Here is an 18,049-nt window from a genome sequence, read left to right as displayed (position 1 = left end):
TCACATGTAAATACATTGCGTTGTATATATTCTATATTAAGGGGCACTGTCCCGTTATAGTCAAGTATTTTAATGAACTTTTTTTAGTTAATTTCGGTTTTCAATTTCATTTATAATTTTTTTATTATTATTATTAACTTCAACTGTGTTGTAATATATCTTTATTGTATTATCTGCTACACTGTAGTAGTTTATAAACCAAGATTTAATTCGATTTAATTTTACTATGCTCGTCACCATCATCATAGAGATAACAGTAGGCTACTCTGTTTGTGACAACAATACAGGTCTTTTATTTTATCTTTTCGTTTAAAAAAAATCAACACTTCTATTTATACATTAAATTCATATTCTTAAAAATACATGATATTTATCAACCAAAAAATTTAAATATATAATTTAGAGAAATATTTAATAAATGCAAACTGTTTAAACATATTATATTACACATGTTTCAGCCATAAATTAGTTCTATTTAAAATTTATTATTCAAAATATTCTTTGGTGGCGATCATTTTTCATAAAGAGGGATAAAACATTTAGATTTCAGTGGCGTAACTAGGGTTTCGTCTCAAGAGGATATTCATAAGAAAATTTTTAACTTCCCTCTCAACACAAAAAAAAAATGTATGTTCATCACATAATTATTTTTGTAATTATATAATATGACACCCATAACCCCCTCTCTCCCAATAATTTGCTAGTGTTAAATTTATGTAAAGAGTGATCAGGAAAAAAAATTAGCTTACAATTTGAAAAGGTTAAAGCGTCTTTGGTGAGATACAAATAATAATAAATAAAAAATGACAAGTTCATGTATGATTAACCATTTAAAGTTAAATTTGATTTTCTTATCTACAAGACCATAAATAATTTTTGATAAGCAAAATAAAAAGGTCATTGAAAGCGATAAAATTGAGTTCACATGTATCACATTCCTAAGTGCAGTTCTAAGAACATAGAGAAAAACTGTTTATCTCCAAAATCTAAATAATATTAAACAAAAACACCACCATATATATTTATACAATAATTTAAAATACCTAAATTGTTTTATTTTACTCAATCGGGTGACACAAAAGTATGTAATTACATTAAATAAAATATCTTTAAGTTTTAACTAAACATTTTTTATAAATGATACAATATAAAAAATTATTAACACATAGAGGAAATGGAAAAAGTGATATAATACAAGACATGAAATGTCTTTGTTTGTATTTCAGTAATAACTGCTGAACAGATGACCACAACAATTATATTTTAAATATGTATTTTTTTTTACACAAAAAATTATAAAAACTAAAAAATTTACTCTAAAGTACGTTTTATAGAAAAATTACTAATATTATTTTCAGTAAAAAATTGTACGTATAATAGTTAATAATAATGTTACAAGTAGTTTTTTTTGTTCCATTGATAATTCATGACTTTTATAAATTTCTAAATATAACAAAAATGAATGTATAGTTCAAAACATGAGCTAACAATGTTTTTATATTTAATTTTTCCTTTTTGGAATTTTTACTAATAACAAAATTATAATAAATAAATAATATATAGAATGGTTTTATAATATTTTATAAAACTATTATTTAAGTGACTTATACAAACAAAAAAAATCCACATTCTTATATTTTTTTAAGACACTAATAATATAGTTTTTATATTTTACGTACTAATTAGTTTCTGATCTATGATCAATATAAATTTTCATGACAAAGCATAAAAAATAAACATTTAATTTTTAAAATGGCCTCTAATTTTTGGTAAATAATATTAAAAAACATGTATTTCTTTGCACAACATAAATAATGAAAATAAAATTAATAAAAATACATGAGTGTCTAAGATAAGTAATTCTTATATAATATAATGTATAAAGTGTTATTATTTACCATACTTGGTAGTCAAGTCTTTTATTTATTTTTGAAGCAATAATTATATGAAAATACATCAAAATATTGTTAAGATAAGCTGTTACCTAATTATATTCTATAACAATGAATTTAATTTTAATTTTCTATTGTATTACCATATCTTGATGTAAAATTTTAGATGGATTTGTTAGTAACAAAACTACCAATTAGCCATACCAGGTTTGTTGAGCGTCATAAAGTAAATTTGGCAACATGAACCACCTTTGGCAGATGAAAAGAATACCTGAAATTTTTTTTTATAAAATGTCAAAGTAATTTATGAGAAGCCACACTTTCTACTATATAACTCTACTGAGCATTTTTTTTTTATTAAAATAACAGAGAATTTCTTACACAATAAAAATTATTTTGAGAATTTTTGAAATTTATATATATACTGTGAAAAATGTTCTATTAAATTAATGTAGAAAATTTTAATAACTCATATAAAAATTTCTGAATAAATTTTGAAAATTAGAAATTTCTAGTAAATAATATTTTTGCCATAGGTTATATTTTTGGAGTAGAAAAAAATCTAGATACTTATACTTTATTTGTTATAAATATTAGTAACTACAACATGTTGCAATAAAATTACTCAATATTTAAAAATTCGGTGATAGTATTCACAATTATTAGATATTCTAATCGATTAGATTGTATTTATTTTCAAATAAAATATAGAATACTTTAATAATACCTTATCATTTCGTTCACAAAGGAACTTCAGTCTCTGGGCTTTTTTATGCATGAAGACACCGTCTAAATGACCAGTTTCTACACTTCGAATTTCAATTGCTTTATTGCCCCATCCCATTATTTGGCCAGTGCCTATATAGGCAACTGAGGTGGGCATTTCTCCCCATTGTAATATAATATTTTTTGATACCTATAAATTATTTATTTATTATAAATAAAATAAAATATTTTGCAAAATGTTTAATAATACACTGACTTTTCCATATGTATTAACATATACACCTTCATTGTCATAACATAACAATAACTGTAATCCATTAGAGTTTGGTAAAACAACAATACAATGAGGCGCAATTGATCCTTGTGTCTAATAAAAAACAATTTTGTTTAATTTTGATACATGAAATTTTACTGGAGTACAAAATTATTTTTACTTACATGTTTAGGTAGATAAATATCATAAACTGATGCAGAGTCTAGATCTACAGCATGAAATCCATCAGCTGAACCATAGATTACTTTCAATCGTGCACCCTCTTCTATAGTTAAGTCAACTAATAGAGGACGATGTACTAAATCACCAAAAGACTGTTAAGTATAAACAATCATGTAAGCAATTTTTGATATAAATAACTATTAAAATTAAAAAATATATTACTTTAAATGCCATGAATTTATGATAGGGTTTAGGAGCCCAAGCATAAATTTCAATACTATCTTTAAGTGCTATGACCAGAAACTTAATACGTTCATACTTGACTATACAAAAATGGACTGCGCCTTGTAAATCGCCGACATTAATCCAACCATTTCTCCGTTCTACTTGCTACAAATACAAACATTTAACACTTAATAAAAGTTAAATAACCCAAAAATTAATCGTAACATACCCCATCAGTTCTCAGTATTTTAGATTTTAACCATGACAAATAGTATACTCTAACTCGGTTCTTTTTACCAGATACAGTTACTAATATATTTTGACCTTCTAATACTTCCATTTGTTGGAAGCGTCTTCTAGAAATTAATTGATAAACTTTACCTTGGCCACTTCTATCTAATAACATTAAACCTGTTTCTGTGCCAATTAAAAGATTTACACCTGAAATTAAATAATACATTTAAATTGATAATTATATTAACTATTTAACAAGTTAAAAAAGAATATAGTTACCCCACAAAGCTGCACACAAAATCTCTGAATTGAATCGTTTTTTGTATTTGCGTATCTCTGGTGTTTCAGATGTTAAATCATGAACAGTTGGGGTAACATTTACATTAACATGAGATTCTCGACGTCCTGGACCTTGAGAGCTTGTACTAGTACCAGTACCACCAGCTCCAAAACCAAATGTAAGAAATGATCTTTGTTTCTGTGGTAGTGAATAATTTGTGATTGGGGAGTTTTGAATCTATAATATACATAAATTATTAAATTAACTATTTAACATTTAATTAAAAACTATAATGCAGTTAAGATAATTAAAGTACACTTACTTCAATAAAGATTGATCAAACCAAAGGTGTTAATGATGTTAGAAAACATAAAACAAATTAAATTTTAAATTAGTAAGAAAATTCAAACATACAAATGAAATTTAATATATTATTTATAAGACTGATGGTAAATTATAAAACAATTTAGCAAATATACTTTACTAACATTATGTTGGCCAAACAACAAAAGCACTTACCTCAATTTTCATAATACTCAAGGATGATTAAATATTTTATTATTTAAAAAACATACAAATTAATCATATTTTTTGATAAAATTATCATTAATTATTTTTCACTATTAAGTAGTTAAATATTTTTTATTTTTATTAAATTGTAAAATGACAATATCATGGCAAATAATAATAAATCAATAATATATATAGTAAACAAATATACATTGAGATTATAAACATTTTAATATCAAAATGATTTTCAATAAATTTTGAGATACGTACTATTACACTTAGTTATAGTCAATTTGGATGATGTTCAAATAAAATGTATAAGACACACTTTTAAGAGTGCAAATATTCCTTTATTTATTGACATAAGTCATATAGAATTTTTTATTTTAAACATTTATTTTAGAAGGATAAATATAAAAAAAAATTATTATTCTTTTATGAGATGCATTTTTTTCCTGTATCCTGCATATGCAATAAAAAAAATTTCAAAATAGATTTGTGTGTTTTTTTTGTACACTATCTACTTAAAAAGCATTAAAATTATTTTTAATTAAATTAAATTATTAGTGTTGTAATTGAGGTAAGTACTAATTATGATATTTTTTAGGAGGGAGGAAATACATAAACAATTTTTTTACTCTTTCCAAAAAAATTGACTTTTTACCATGTAATTTTTTTATTTTTTAGAAAGACCTATACCCTCTCCCTTAGATTTATTCCTGATTATATATTATATTTATATTAGCTTTGTACAAACCTCTTCGCTATTGCTTTTATCTAATCTTTGATTTGGAGTTCCAGGACTTGAAGATGCCTTTAAAATAAAAATAAAATTTATATAATTAATAATATATTATTAATAATATTTCAGTTACTATACCTGAGACAATAGATCTGGTAACACTGAACTAGTTCTAGAACTAGAACCTCCTGATAAGTCATGCCTATGAAAATCATTACGACGATCATCACGATTCTACAAATCAAAATTGTTATTGTTTTAGCAAGAAACTTTATAATTAAATTATTTTACAATATTAATCTTGAAATTTGTAATTAGTATGTTACACCAGCAGTATTAGTTTTGTAATGAAGTAATTATCACAATTATTTTGATCTGATTACTTCTATATTATTAAAGTAAAATGTAAAAAACATGCGAAGATGTTAGTTTTTAATATACAGTATTTTTATATAAAGTTGTATACATACATCATCCATTTATTATTTACTCGACTGATTTAATTTTCAAATAATATTAGATAAAACACTTACATTTTACTCAGTAATGATTTTTTTCTCTTTTATATAATTTGTTTAATCTATAAAAACCTAATACAATGTGCAAATACATAAAATAACATGCAAAACAAACAATACACATCACACATAACATGCATATGCTATAATAATAATAGCATAATAGCATTAAGAGCATACACCATATTTAAAAAATATTTTTCAATTTTTTGGGGAGTATTTTAATGTAAGGCTCTATCAAATTATTGTTTAGTATTCATTTAAATAATTCTTTTAATTATTCATTGCTAAATAATACTACATGGAATATTATGGTATTGAAAATTATCCGAAAAAAAAAACAATTATTAATTAAATTATTTTTAATTATGTAAAATTTAATTAAATAAAATGAATAGTAGATTGCAAAAATCTCTTATTATCATGATATACAACACAATTGAACAATGTATGTTCATATTAACTATTAGTGTTTGATATCTTAAGTTTGATAAACCCAGTAAATGTATTAGCAAGAAATTGTATTAAGTAAAACACATGGCATGTAATATGTAAACCTTTACTCTAACTCTAACCTGATTGGTATCTTTGGTAAATCCATTATCTTGTTCAATTTCTTTCTTGCCATTATCAACAATTCCACGAGAAAATCTATTATCAACTTCTAAACATTTATTGTCAACAAATGGTCTAGAAGATGTTGATCTTTGTCGGCTAGCTTGTAACACAATATCACCGTCAGTTCTTTCTCTTCTAGGTCTTGTAGGTTTCCACTGTTTTTTAATTGAATCAGATCTTTCAACAGATTTTTTTCCAGCATCAGATCCTCGCCTTGGTTGAATTTCTGATCGCTTATTTTCAAGAAAAACAGCAGAATGCCTTGAAGAAGGAACAAAGAAATCAGTATTCTCTCTTCTGAACACATTGGGTATAAATTTAGTAGCAGGTGAAAGTTCTGAACCATTAGGTTTGTGAAGAACACGTCTAGGTATTGATGTTTGTTTATGTGATTGTTGAATATCATTATCAGTCGTATTGTTTGGCTTTTGAAAAAATCTTGCAAAATCCCAGTCTTTTAATAATTTTTGTTCATCAACATCTATTTTGTTATCGCTTGTAATAGGTTTCTGTTGAGAAAGCTGGCGTAGCAATTTATAAATATTAAAAAAACATAATAGACAAAAAAATTTAAGTGAAATTTATAGTTAACAAAAACAGTTATAGTCAAAAAAACATGAAATTATTGAACCTATATCATCTTATATCAATAACTTGATATTTCCTTATCATCAATTTTTCCTAAAACTAGTTTCTCACATATTTAGTGTTATATTTATTAAATTACTTTTTTTTTTATTGTTATTATTAATATGGTGGCTCTATAATAGTATATAATTATTTAATATTAAAATATTTGGAATATTTAAATTTAAAATAATTTAACATGTGGTTTAATCACCACAAATCATGATGCAATAAATACCAACTATATATAGCTAAATATTTTTAAAAATCATAATGTACTAAAATAATCTAAAAATCAATTATACATCTATATTAAAATAAAAAAATATAATCTTATAAAGAAGGCAATAAAATTGTTTGAATTTTCAATTCTTAAATTAATAATGTAATCCAAAATAATTAACCCGGACTATTAATTTAAAATTATAAATGAAAACCTTACACCAATTGTTAGATTCACACAGAATATATATACTGATTTATAATAAAAACATCAAATAAAACAAAAAATAAGTAAAAAAAATTCATGAAAAGTATTTGATATCCATTCAGTTATAAGACAAGACAAAAAAAAAAGTTGTCATAAAAGAAATTTATATATAATTATCAATATGTATCCAAAAATATTTGTAATATTGAATACACCCATTTGTTACATATTTCATTTAACAATAAATGAACTCAAAGAGACATTTTACAATATTTTGGTCATCAAACTACCACTTAAAATTTATCAAAATAATGAATATTTATTGTTTTTATTTATTGGGAATCAGTGAATAGTGAATTAAACAAATAGTATTTTAAAAATTTCTTATTATAATTGAATAACTCATATTCCCAACAAAATAATGCTTTTACAGACTTAAAAACAAATTTATCAAATAAAAATAAAAACTATGTGAATCCAACTACTATAATAAACATTTTATAAGATATTATTTAAGTAAGCGCTAGTATAGTAATAGCTAATATGATTTGTCTGATCTACTATTAAAACCCGTAAAAGATAGATTTAATATACAGTATTACAAGAATGTAACTAAATGGCATAGAGTAAAAAAAATGTTTCTTAATTTCTACCACCATAATATTTGTTTCTACTTCAAAAAATTATATAACACTTTATTTAAAAGATACTATACAAAAGCAAAATTAGTTTAAAAATAAGCAAATATACTAGGGAAATTTATGTATAAGTAATAAATAAATTATCTATACATAGATTTATTTTAACCCTAGTATTAAATTGTATATTGACTAAAACGGAATTAATAAAAACTCGTGCAAAATAGTTTTATATTTAATTAGTGTTTATAAAATTAACTTTGACTTAAAATTCTATGATTTCAATTAAAATATTCACAAATAAAAAAAAAATTGGCAAACAAATTTTTTTTTTCATGCTTAACTATTAATAATATTTCATTTATCTAAGCCTTTTTTTCAATAAAAATGTTTGTCTATAGGTTTTACACTAACATTCACCATCAGTTGTGAAAAGTGTATTGGGTTGTGCAAAAAACTTTTTGTATATAACAAAAACTTACTCTTCTCAAGACTAATGTTCTATCTCCACTCTCTTCATCAGGTGTAGGAGGTAGTGGGCGGTTTGGAGCACCCCCAGGTCCCATAACACCAACAGTATTAGATGATGATCCTACAATTGTAATCAATTATATGTTGTTAAATAGAAAACACCAAAATTAGATAATCATTAATATTCATACAAGTATATAATAATAATTACTGATTTAAGGATACAGATATCTATCTAAAAGTAGAATTAATATTGATAAAATAATTTTAGCTTAACATTAAATACATTTTTTTTTGAGGAAATAATTATTTTAATAATAGTGGTTGGAAGATTATTTTAAGCCACTAAAATTCTACCAACGATATAAAAATAAACTCTCAGACAGACTTTTGACAATTTAATTCTAAAATAAGTAATAAAACTAATATATTTTAAAGTATCATATACTCAAATTTTAAAATTTCAACTTAATTTTAGTATTAAAACTTTAAATAACATTCAATGAATAAATTAAAAACTATTAAGGCTTTTATTATATACATATATATACTTTTAAAAGAGCCTTTAGAAATTTATATGAATACATACATATTATTTTTTAGTCAGATCGGATAGTCTTAATATTGAATTTTTACTTTTTACATTTATTTATAATGTCATGAAGGGTAACACAATTAATTAAAATTTTTTGAAAATATTTTATATTAAACTAGAAAATTGCATCATTCAGTTAATTACCTATGATGTAAAAATTTTTTATAACCATTTTAATAATTAATTCATAGTTAAATAATTAATATATTTAGTAAATATTATAATATACTGAATATGTACCTTCTAAATGCATTAAACCATTAGGATTTATATCAGCTGGTCTGTAAATAAAATTTCAAAATAAAATTTATTTAAAAATTATTTTTAATATACTAATTTCTTACAATGGTTTAGGGGGATCGCTTGCTAACAACGTCCCATCATTTGGTTTCCTTCTTTGTAGAGCACGACGTGCATCTTGACGATTAGCATCATCTCCATCATCATCGTCATCATCATCATCATCATCTGAAGAATCAGACTCTATTATTGCTTGAGGGATTACTTTAGAACCTCCATTTTGATGTGCCTTAAATAAAAAATTAAAATTAAAATACCTAATAAAATTCATTTCATTTCTTTTTTTGTTTTGTTTTTTATTTTATCAAAACAAAATATGATAACAGCCTACCAAGCTCAATTAGGAGTGTGTCATGCCTCAATGTGTAAGTATTTTTATAAGAAGACATTAAATATAAATGTAATAATAAAATAATATACCATTGGCTGGAACACATTTGAATTTCTTTGAGATTGTTGTTGTACATGGAAATGTCTATCATCCCGAGGAGGTGGAGGAAGAGGCCTTGATGGAGGATGAGGATCTGGAACAACTACATTATTAAGTTATATTTACCATTATTTATCATTAATATAAAAACTTCTATTTAAATTTAATACCAATTAATCTATGAGGTATTATTGGAGGGCGAGAAGGAGGACCTGGTTCTGGAATTTCTTCTCTTTCTTTACCATGTTTTTCTTTGCCATGAGGAGTTAAAGTTCTTCCTTCTTGTATTTGTTGGAAGTTTCGCCTTAATGTGTTATCTCCAGGAGCTTGAACAATGGATGAATGTTGTTCACCTGCAATATTATGATCATCGTCTTCTTCGTTTTCAGAGCCACTATAACGATAATCTTCTCTTTCAGCTAGAAACAATATTTTTAATCATATATAAATATAAAAAAATCAATAAAAAAAACTTTTTCACATCATTTTTTTTATACATAAACTATATGTATAACTACATAATGTAGAACTAACATTTTTCTTGCTTTCGTTTTTTGCATCTATCAATATGATCTTTGAGCTGGATACGAACTTGCCGCTCAGTTGGTTGATCTCTAATATATGGATGCTTTAAAAGCTGATCTGTATATGGTCTTTGATGATAATCTTTAACAAGAACTGTCTCAATAAAACCTGAAATATAATTTTTTTTACTATATAATAATAATTAAAAAAAAAAACAATTATTAAGAATGTAAATTAACAAGAAAACATACTGTGAAACTTTTTTGCCCACTTTTTAGATTTTAGTCTAGGAGGAGAGTTTCGGGGGATAAGAAATAGAGCTCTCATTGGGTGAAGATCACATAAAGGGGGCTGAGATTCAGCCATTTCTAAAGCTGTGATTCCTGTAATTTATTAAGGAGTTTTTAAATTTATTATTTTCTCATACTACAAAACATTATTTAAAAAATATTTCTTGCTTGAAGTGCTTGAGGATATATTCATGTTTACAGTTGAGTTCTAACATTTCACTCTGAAGATGGACTCTGCAATGAGTCCGAAACGTCAGAACTCAACTGTAAACATGGATATATCCTCAAGCACTTCAAGCCACAAGACAATCCATGAAAGTTTTAACACATTCATAAAAATATTTCTATTACCTAAACTCCATAAATCACTTCTATTATCATAAGTAGCATCTGGATTTTCTTCACATGCAATAACTTCAGGTGCCATCCAATAAGGAGTACCAATGAATGTATTTCGACGTCCAATTGTACGATCTAACTGAGCACTTACTCCAAAATCAACTAGTTTGACTTCAGCATTATCAGTTAATAACACATTTTGCCCTTTAATATCACGATGAATGACTTTATTAGAGTGTAAGTAACTAAGACCACGTAATATTTCTCGACATATATATGCAATCCATTCTTCTTTTAGAGATTGACCTTTAGTCGATTTCACTAAGTCAGTAACAGATCCAGCTCCACAATACTCCATTACAAGCCATAACTGATCATCTTTACCAGGTGGACTCTTTTTTATAAAAGCTCCATAATATGTAGCAATATTACGATGATTAGAATACTGTAAAATTTAATTATTTAACATTTATATACTTTTATATCTAAGAAAATAAGAAATGTTTAAATACATGTTCATAGAAAACAGAAATATATATAAATATATATATAAAATTCATAGAGATTATATGAGAATAATTTAAACTCTCTTAATAACTACAGTATTCCTCCATAAAAATTAATACCTGAAACATATAATATCTCTAGCATAGCTAAACATCCTGTTTATAATTTAGTTACACAGCAAAATTTAAGTTTTAAAATAAAAAAAAATTATTTTAAAGTTTATTTACACTTAATAAAAATTAAAGTAATAGACAAGCAGTATGTAATGAAAAAACAAGATGATCAATTAATAATACCTTTTTTAAGACATTGATTTCTAATTTAATTTCTTCTTCTTCTTCCTATAATAAAATTATAAGAATGTAAACTTAAGATACAGTACTAGTAAAGACATATTTATTATACCTCAGTAACATCCATTACTTTTATTGCTGCTAATTGTCCAGTTTTAGTATGTCGCCCCTTAAACAAAAATAAAGTACCTATGTTATTATTGAAGTACAAATATTCAGTAAAGTTTGATAACGACATATGAAATAACTCATGTATTTGATTCCATATTTAAAAAATATTTAATAATCAAAAAATAAAGAACTTTTGGAAAATACTATCTAATTGAAAAGCATTTACCTAACATTATTAAGTGCTTAAATAAAATTTGTTATGACATATTATTACATTTAAAAATTTAAAAACAGCGATATTTATTATTAAAAATTTTAAAATTGTATTGCCAATACAATATATAAGAATGGCTAAAAGCTTTTTTGTTACAGATTGTAATTTATAAATATATTGTATTACATTTTTACCCTTTTAAGTTATTCAATTTTAATGGGAGATGGTAATTTATAATTTTATTTTTTATAGAAATGGTTATATTATAGTTAAATATTAGAAATTAAAAGTTAAGAATTTTAAGTCTTTATAATTTAATAACTGTTAAAATTAAATAAATATAAATGTTTTTTCTACTCTTCATAAGTTAAACATTGGATTATTTATTACAATAATTATTTTATTATTAAAATAATCATTATATAACAAACAAAGTCAGTGAAAAATAAATAAGTAACACATTTACTAAAATTATGAATACATTATTTTTTTATATCTTACCATAGAAATAAACAAAATATTTTAAACTTTTTAATAATTATGAATAAGTTTCAACCATTTCAATAAAAATCTTTAATTTAGCAATTTAAATGAGTTCATTTATACTTTTAAATTACTATACCTTATATACTTGTCCATAGGTCCCATTACCAACAACTTCAATAAGTTCAAATATTCCAGCTGGATCCTAAACCAAAATTAATAGTCAGTATTAAGATTCTTAAAAAAAATTTATAATGTAAGAAACATCTTTATCTTATTTATTAGGATAAATTAAAGTATTTAAATACCATATCTCACCTTAAGAGCATTGAGATCAATATCATCAAGTGAACAATTGACACTTGGAGCCAAATTGTGTGCCATGTTCAACATGAAGACAAAGTTTTAATTATATCTTAATAATACTAAAAACAACTAATTATTGTAAATAAAATATATTAATATCCTCTGTACATCCAATGGGTGTACTTTGATATTTCTGCCTATGAGACCAACAGTATGGTATCATACGTCACTGATTTTAAGCATTGTGAAATTAAAAAAAGTAATTTCCATGAATAGAAATCATTCAAAGTAACAGCACTCCATATCAAAAGATTTTAAAGTTATAGTAATACATTAATAAAAAGTTGTACCATGAACGTAATTAAAAATAATGAAAACAATAACAATCAGAAAATCCACACCTTTCCCAGAATCACATATCCCAATTATGGTGACGTCATCTTGTCAGAAAACACTGTAGTGAATTATCAGTGAGAATTTTATACTGCAGGTTTGGTCAAATTGATGGCCATTGATAATTTGATAACAGATTGTAAAATAATGTTTTCAGGAGGCGTGAGAAAACACCGGATGTGTAGTTCTATTTAAAAAGTTTTCGACACATTAATAATAAATATTTTATACTACATTTTAGTTTTTGCTGTATTTTTTCATTATGAAAACTTTATTAATTTTAAAACGAGTCAAACTCCAATTTACCTCTAATATTGATTATTTGTGTAATGTATTCTTTGGACAAACACCTCCCCCAGGTTTGTATTTCGATCTATTTTAATATTTCTCATCTATTATTTACCTTCAAATTTATAAAATTAAATGATTTTTAAAATCATTACAGCATTATCCATTGCTCATTTGAATGATGTACCAAATAAAATAACCTTCAGATGGTTAGATGTTAACCAAATGTTAAACAATTCAATTTTACTAGCTGTGCCTAAGCATAGAAGAACTATTGAAAAACGTTTAAAGCGTAAATTTGGTTGTATTAATGACTTTTATAAAATGTTATTACCTCGTACCGATTTACTTACATGCAATCATTGTGGACATACTTACCAAAAACGTCACTTGTGTCGTAAGTTTTGTTTTTACACAAAATAATAAAAAATCTATTTTATGTTTACAATGTAACCTTCTTTTTAGCCACTTGTTATAATAAAGTTAAACTTGAAACTTCTGAAATGCAAGAAGCTATTGAGAAAGAATTAGGACTAGAACCAATAGAGCAAGAAGTTGTAGTTCTATATAAAGGAGAAAGAGCTAAACAACCTGAAGAATTCTGGCAGGTTAAGTTTTAAATTATCTATTCAATTAATACTTTAAAAATAAATTTTAATGATATATTTTAGGGTAAAAGAATAATAGAACTAAAAAGAGAAAAACCTTCATGGTTCAGTAAGAATTTGTTGCAAAGGACAACAATCAGCAATACTGACTCAAAAGATGTCAAGCCTTCTGAACTAGCTTAAAACTAGAAACAATAAAAAATGTTTAGCAATGCAACTGAAAAATACCTTTTTTACTATAACATTAGTTATAATTAAAATATATTTACATAGTAGAAAATAAATAAATTTGTTTTAAAAATTTCTATGAAATTATTGATTAAATATATTAATAATGTCCCGACAAACTATCAATAATAGTTTCAGGTTCTTCTTCAGGAAAATGACTGCTTACATGTTCTACTAATTTTTCAAACATTTTACTCTCTTCTGTTTCTACAATGTATAGATTGCAAAGTGGACATATACTTTGGTTGTTTGATTTATTAAGCATTGTACATTTACCAGGCTGACATGAGTCTAAAGTAGAAGTTAATGTTTCTGCATCACGAAACTCAATAGTTGGTTTTACAGCTTTTATATCTAAAAATATAAATTTATCTTAAAAAATCCCTAATGTATCATTAAATATTTAACCATACCTTCCATAAGTATATTGTACTTTGCTGATAAGTTGACAATTAAGTTGTTTTGATCAGCAAGTAAATGTTTAGCTACTGTTAATTTCTCTTTGTAAGCATTTAATTCTGATAATAACAAGGGCCAAGACTCATCGACAGAATCATATTTTATGCTGGTAAATTCTTCATCTGCTACCTAAAAATTATGTTTAATTGAAAAAATTACCCATATCATAAACACATTGTTTATCAAGTTATACTACCATTATGCAATTAGGATTCAATTCAACATTGCTTTCTAAAAAAAAAGAAAAATGTATTAAAAAAAATAAATACTTATGAATGTGTTAAAAATCATTCAACATCAATTTATAATATTATTTATAGCGATAATATTATTTCATTATGTTTTTAACAATATTTCAAGTGTATATTATATAGTATACGTATTAATTTTTTTTCAAATTATTTAAGTTTCAATAAAAAATTAATTGACCATGTTGTACTTCAACAAGGCTATATAATCAAAGAACTATTTTACATATATATTTTTTAATTATTGAGCTCTGTATACATTTTAATTCATTTAGACTTTATTACTTCCAGTATTATAAATTATGATATATCATTTATAACTTGTTTTTAATTAAGTGTTATGAATAAAATTAATTTAAATTTCTTCAAAAACCATAATAATTTAAAACTTCATTTGTTAAAAAATCATATTCCTAAAGTTATTCAATAAAAGAATAAGATTGCAAAAACACACAAAAAGATTTAAATTTTGTATATTTTTTAAGTACTACAGATATAAAATATATATACCATCATATTTTAAGTAGTTATCCATCAAATCTAATGACATTTTAGGTTTCGTCATATCACTTAAATGAGCAGAATTTTCCAAAGAAGATAACTTTGTCCATAATTTACGGTTTTCATTTGTTACTATTTTTAAGTATTCAACTAATTGATCTTTCTTACAAGATAGTTCTCGAGTATCATTTTGTTTCTTAGAATTAGCTTCATTCTTACAACTACAATTACTCTTTATTGCTACATTTTCTTTTTCTACAACATCCAACCTCATTTGTAATCTCTCACAACGTTCTGCTAAAGTTTGTAATGCTATTCGTAAGGTTTCTGATGAACCTAAATCATCCATTGAGTAACCAATAATTTATCAGCAAAAAATATGGAAATATATTCAATAAAAAACTTAAAAATATTACATTTAATTAAAAAAATAATATAAAAAAAGTAAAATTTATTAAAATAAATAGTTTTGTTAAAATAGGACTTAAATTAGAATTTTTAAATTATAGTGAAGTAATATAATAAATTTTTATAAATATAAATAAAACCACTTTATATCATATACAAGTATACTAATCATTATATAAATATAATTTTATATAATCTGTGATGAAATATTGTTTTATGCAGAAAGAGATAACAAACTTGATAAGAATCGAACTGGTTTAAACATATATAAATAACAACTACAGATCCTATACTCAGACCACCCTTCCTATATTAATCAGTAATGTAGGTCGTAATTTTTACAGCGATATCATTAAATAATATTGTACATTTGTACTTTGTATAATTTTGACACAAAATGTATATAATAGAAAAATTATTCAAATATACGTTATAGGTAGAGATGGCCAAATAATGATTCACATCTAAATAAAAAACATTCATTGTTTGGATATATCGATATTATAAAAATAATTCGATGTTAAAATATCATTTTTTTTAGTGCTGTTAGGTTAAAAATTTATAATTTTTATAATTAGATCTTTTTTCTTATATTAGATATTATCTTACAGTAATAAATGTTTAAAAATGTTTAGCAAAAAAAAAAAATTAATAATTATTAATTTTAAACAAGATACGCTACTTTATAATTTATGATATTTGATGACAAAATTCAGTAGTTTTCTAAAACGGTTACATTATTAATTTATGTAGCGATTAGAGCTACCGGTTTACTGTGTCAACGCACGTAGTCAGAATAACTAAGGTAAGTAAGTTTGGTATGTTTATTTATAAAATTGATAGCGATTATCGATTTACGACCCATGACGTTTGAGTCTGTTATAATTTTTTCAAAATAAACACTAAACTTTAGAGAGCCATGCAGCGCTTAATATAAAATAAAATAAAATACGTTTTTTTAACTATATCTAATGGTGTAAAAAAAATAGTGTTGCCATTTGAAAATATAAAGTAGATACAAGTTTTAAGCATAAAGCATGGTGGTAGAAATTTAAATTTTCTTATGAAACATCTCATCAAAGATCCATAATAATTTAAAAAAAAAGATGTTCATAACACTTGTATATTTAAAANGGTAGAAATTTAAATTTTCTTATGAAACATCTCATCAAAGATCCATAATAATTTAAAAAAAAAGATGTTCATAACACTTGTATTTTTTAAAATATTACGTGAGACTTTGTTAGCCGAGCACTCTGCNAAAAAAGATGTTCATAACACTTGTATATTTAAAAATATATTTTAACTACGATGCGAAGCTGAGAAGGTATTAATTTTACTATGATATGTTTTATTTTATTTTATTTTTTGTGTCTGTGAACGCTCAATCTTAGCTCTCGCTGGACCGATTTTGATGAACAATACGTCAAAAGATCCCAAATCGTATCTAGTCGAAGAAATTACCCCTAAAAATTGAAAAAAATTCCCTCGTTCCCCGTAAACGGGGGAAATCCCCCAAAAAATTGCAAATTTAAAAATCGCAGNGTTTTCAAATTATTACTGATTTGATTTTTAGTATGTTAAAAATAATCAGTCCAAATTTTCATTTTTAACCTATTTTTTTGGTTTTTTAAAGTTGATGAAAAATGTTTGATAANTTTCAATTTTTTTTACTTAAAATAGCCATAACTTTTTAAAAAATGCATGAATCAATTCTATTTTTTAATAATAAATACTTTATATATACTTCTTTCATTTGACATACNCCATAACTTTTTAAAAAATGCATGAATCAATTCTATTTTTTAATAATAAATACTTTATGTATATCTCTTTCATTCGACATACTTTTTTTTTAAATCGGACCATTTCCCTTTATACAGGGGGGGGTGCAAACCTTATAAAATGCGTATAGAAAGTAGACATTTTTCAACTTAACTTTTGAAAATGTTCCGGAAAGACTGACACTTATATATATATATATTAAATTAAAGCTTATGTAATATACTTTAATTTAAAAAAAAAAAATTTGACCTCTGGATTTGTCTTCATGGTAAAAATGACTACCGTATTCAAAAATAAGCTATTTTTGTGTTAAAATTCTGGGTTTTGTATTTTATTTTATTTTAAAATACCTGACAAGGGGAGTACAGATTTTCATAAATATTATATAAAT

The 18,049-nt window shown here is 24.2% G+C and overlaps 3 protein-coding genes across 8 annotated transcripts; 1 reads left to right on the top strand and 2 right to left on the bottom strand.

The window, feature by feature from the left end:
* Positions 1-1,903: 1,903 nt before the first annotated feature.
* Positions 1,904-13,168, bottom strand: LOC126904846 (mitogen-activated protein kinase kinase kinase kinase 4). Of its 5 annotated transcripts, none has more exons than XM_050684147.1 (22): positions 12,753-13,168; positions 12,574-12,639; positions 11,739-11,795; positions 11,630-11,674; positions 10,839-11,271; positions 10,449-10,580; positions 10,207-10,365; positions 9,843-10,091; positions 9,663-9,775; positions 9,287-9,471; positions 9,183-9,223; positions 8,359-8,468; positions 6,139-6,690; positions 5,184-5,279; positions 5,061-5,117; positions 3,793-4,030; positions 3,509-3,720; positions 3,277-3,444; positions 3,057-3,206; positions 2,875-2,985; positions 2,620-2,808; positions 1,904-2,163 (listed from the first exon to the last, which is right to left on the bottom strand). In XM_050684147.1, exons 1-22 carry the CDS (start codon positions 12,825-12,827, stop codon positions 2,080-2,082), a joined length of 3,522 nt encoding a protein of 1,173 aa, XP_050540104.1. In that variant the 5' UTR covers positions 12,828-13,168; the 3' UTR covers positions 1,904-2,079. The 5 variants fall into 5 exon arrangements, with proteins under 5 accessions (XP_050540104.1, XP_050540103.1, XP_050540102.1 ...); XM_050684146.1 differs by having other exon boundaries at positions 6,139-6,702; positions 9,663-9,766; XM_050684145.1 differs by having other exon boundaries at positions 6,139-6,702; positions 12,753-13,167.
* Positions 13,169-13,269: 101 nt separating this feature from the next.
* LOC126904858 (39S ribosomal protein L32, mitochondrial) lies at positions 13,270-14,331 on the top strand. The gene is made up of 4 exons (XM_050684175.1): positions 13,270-13,492; positions 13,579-13,818; positions 13,887-14,029; positions 14,093-14,331. Exons 1-4 carry the CDS (start codon positions 13,396-13,398, stop codon positions 14,210-14,212), a joined length of 600 nt encoding a protein of 199 aa, XP_050540132.1. The 5' UTR covers positions 13,270-13,395; the 3' UTR covers positions 14,213-14,331.
* Positions 14,236-16,573, bottom strand: LOC126904855 (protein spindle-F). Of its 2 annotated transcripts, XM_050684173.1 has the most exons (5): positions 16,556-16,573; positions 15,475-15,801; positions 14,913-14,947; positions 14,671-14,845; positions 14,236-14,611 (listed from the first exon to the last, which is right to left on the bottom strand). In XM_050684173.1, exons 2-5 carry the CDS (start codon positions 15,737-15,739, stop codon positions 14,358-14,360), a joined length of 729 nt encoding a protein of 242 aa, XP_050540130.1. In that variant the 5' UTR covers positions 15,740-15,801; positions 16,556-16,573; the 3' UTR covers positions 14,236-14,357. The 2 variants fall into 2 exon arrangements, with proteins under 2 accessions (XP_050540130.1, XP_050540128.1); XM_050684171.1 differs by lacking the exon at positions 16,556-16,573 and having other exon boundaries at positions 15,475-16,012.
* Between the last annotated feature and the right edge of the window lie 1,476 nt (positions 16,574-18,049).

The sequence above is a fragment of the Daktulosphaira vitifoliae genome, unplaced genomic scaffold (genome assembly GCF_025091365.1).
Source record: "Daktulosphaira vitifoliae isolate Bord-2020 unplaced genomic scaffold, ASM2509136v1 Scaffold_4, whole genome shotgun sequence".
Classification (NCBI taxonomy): Eukaryota; Metazoa; Arthropoda; class Insecta; order Hemiptera; family Phylloxeridae; genus Daktulosphaira; species Daktulosphaira vitifoliae.
Note: the sequence above shows the minus strand (reverse complement) of the source record. Positions and strands in the feature narration are given on the sequence as shown.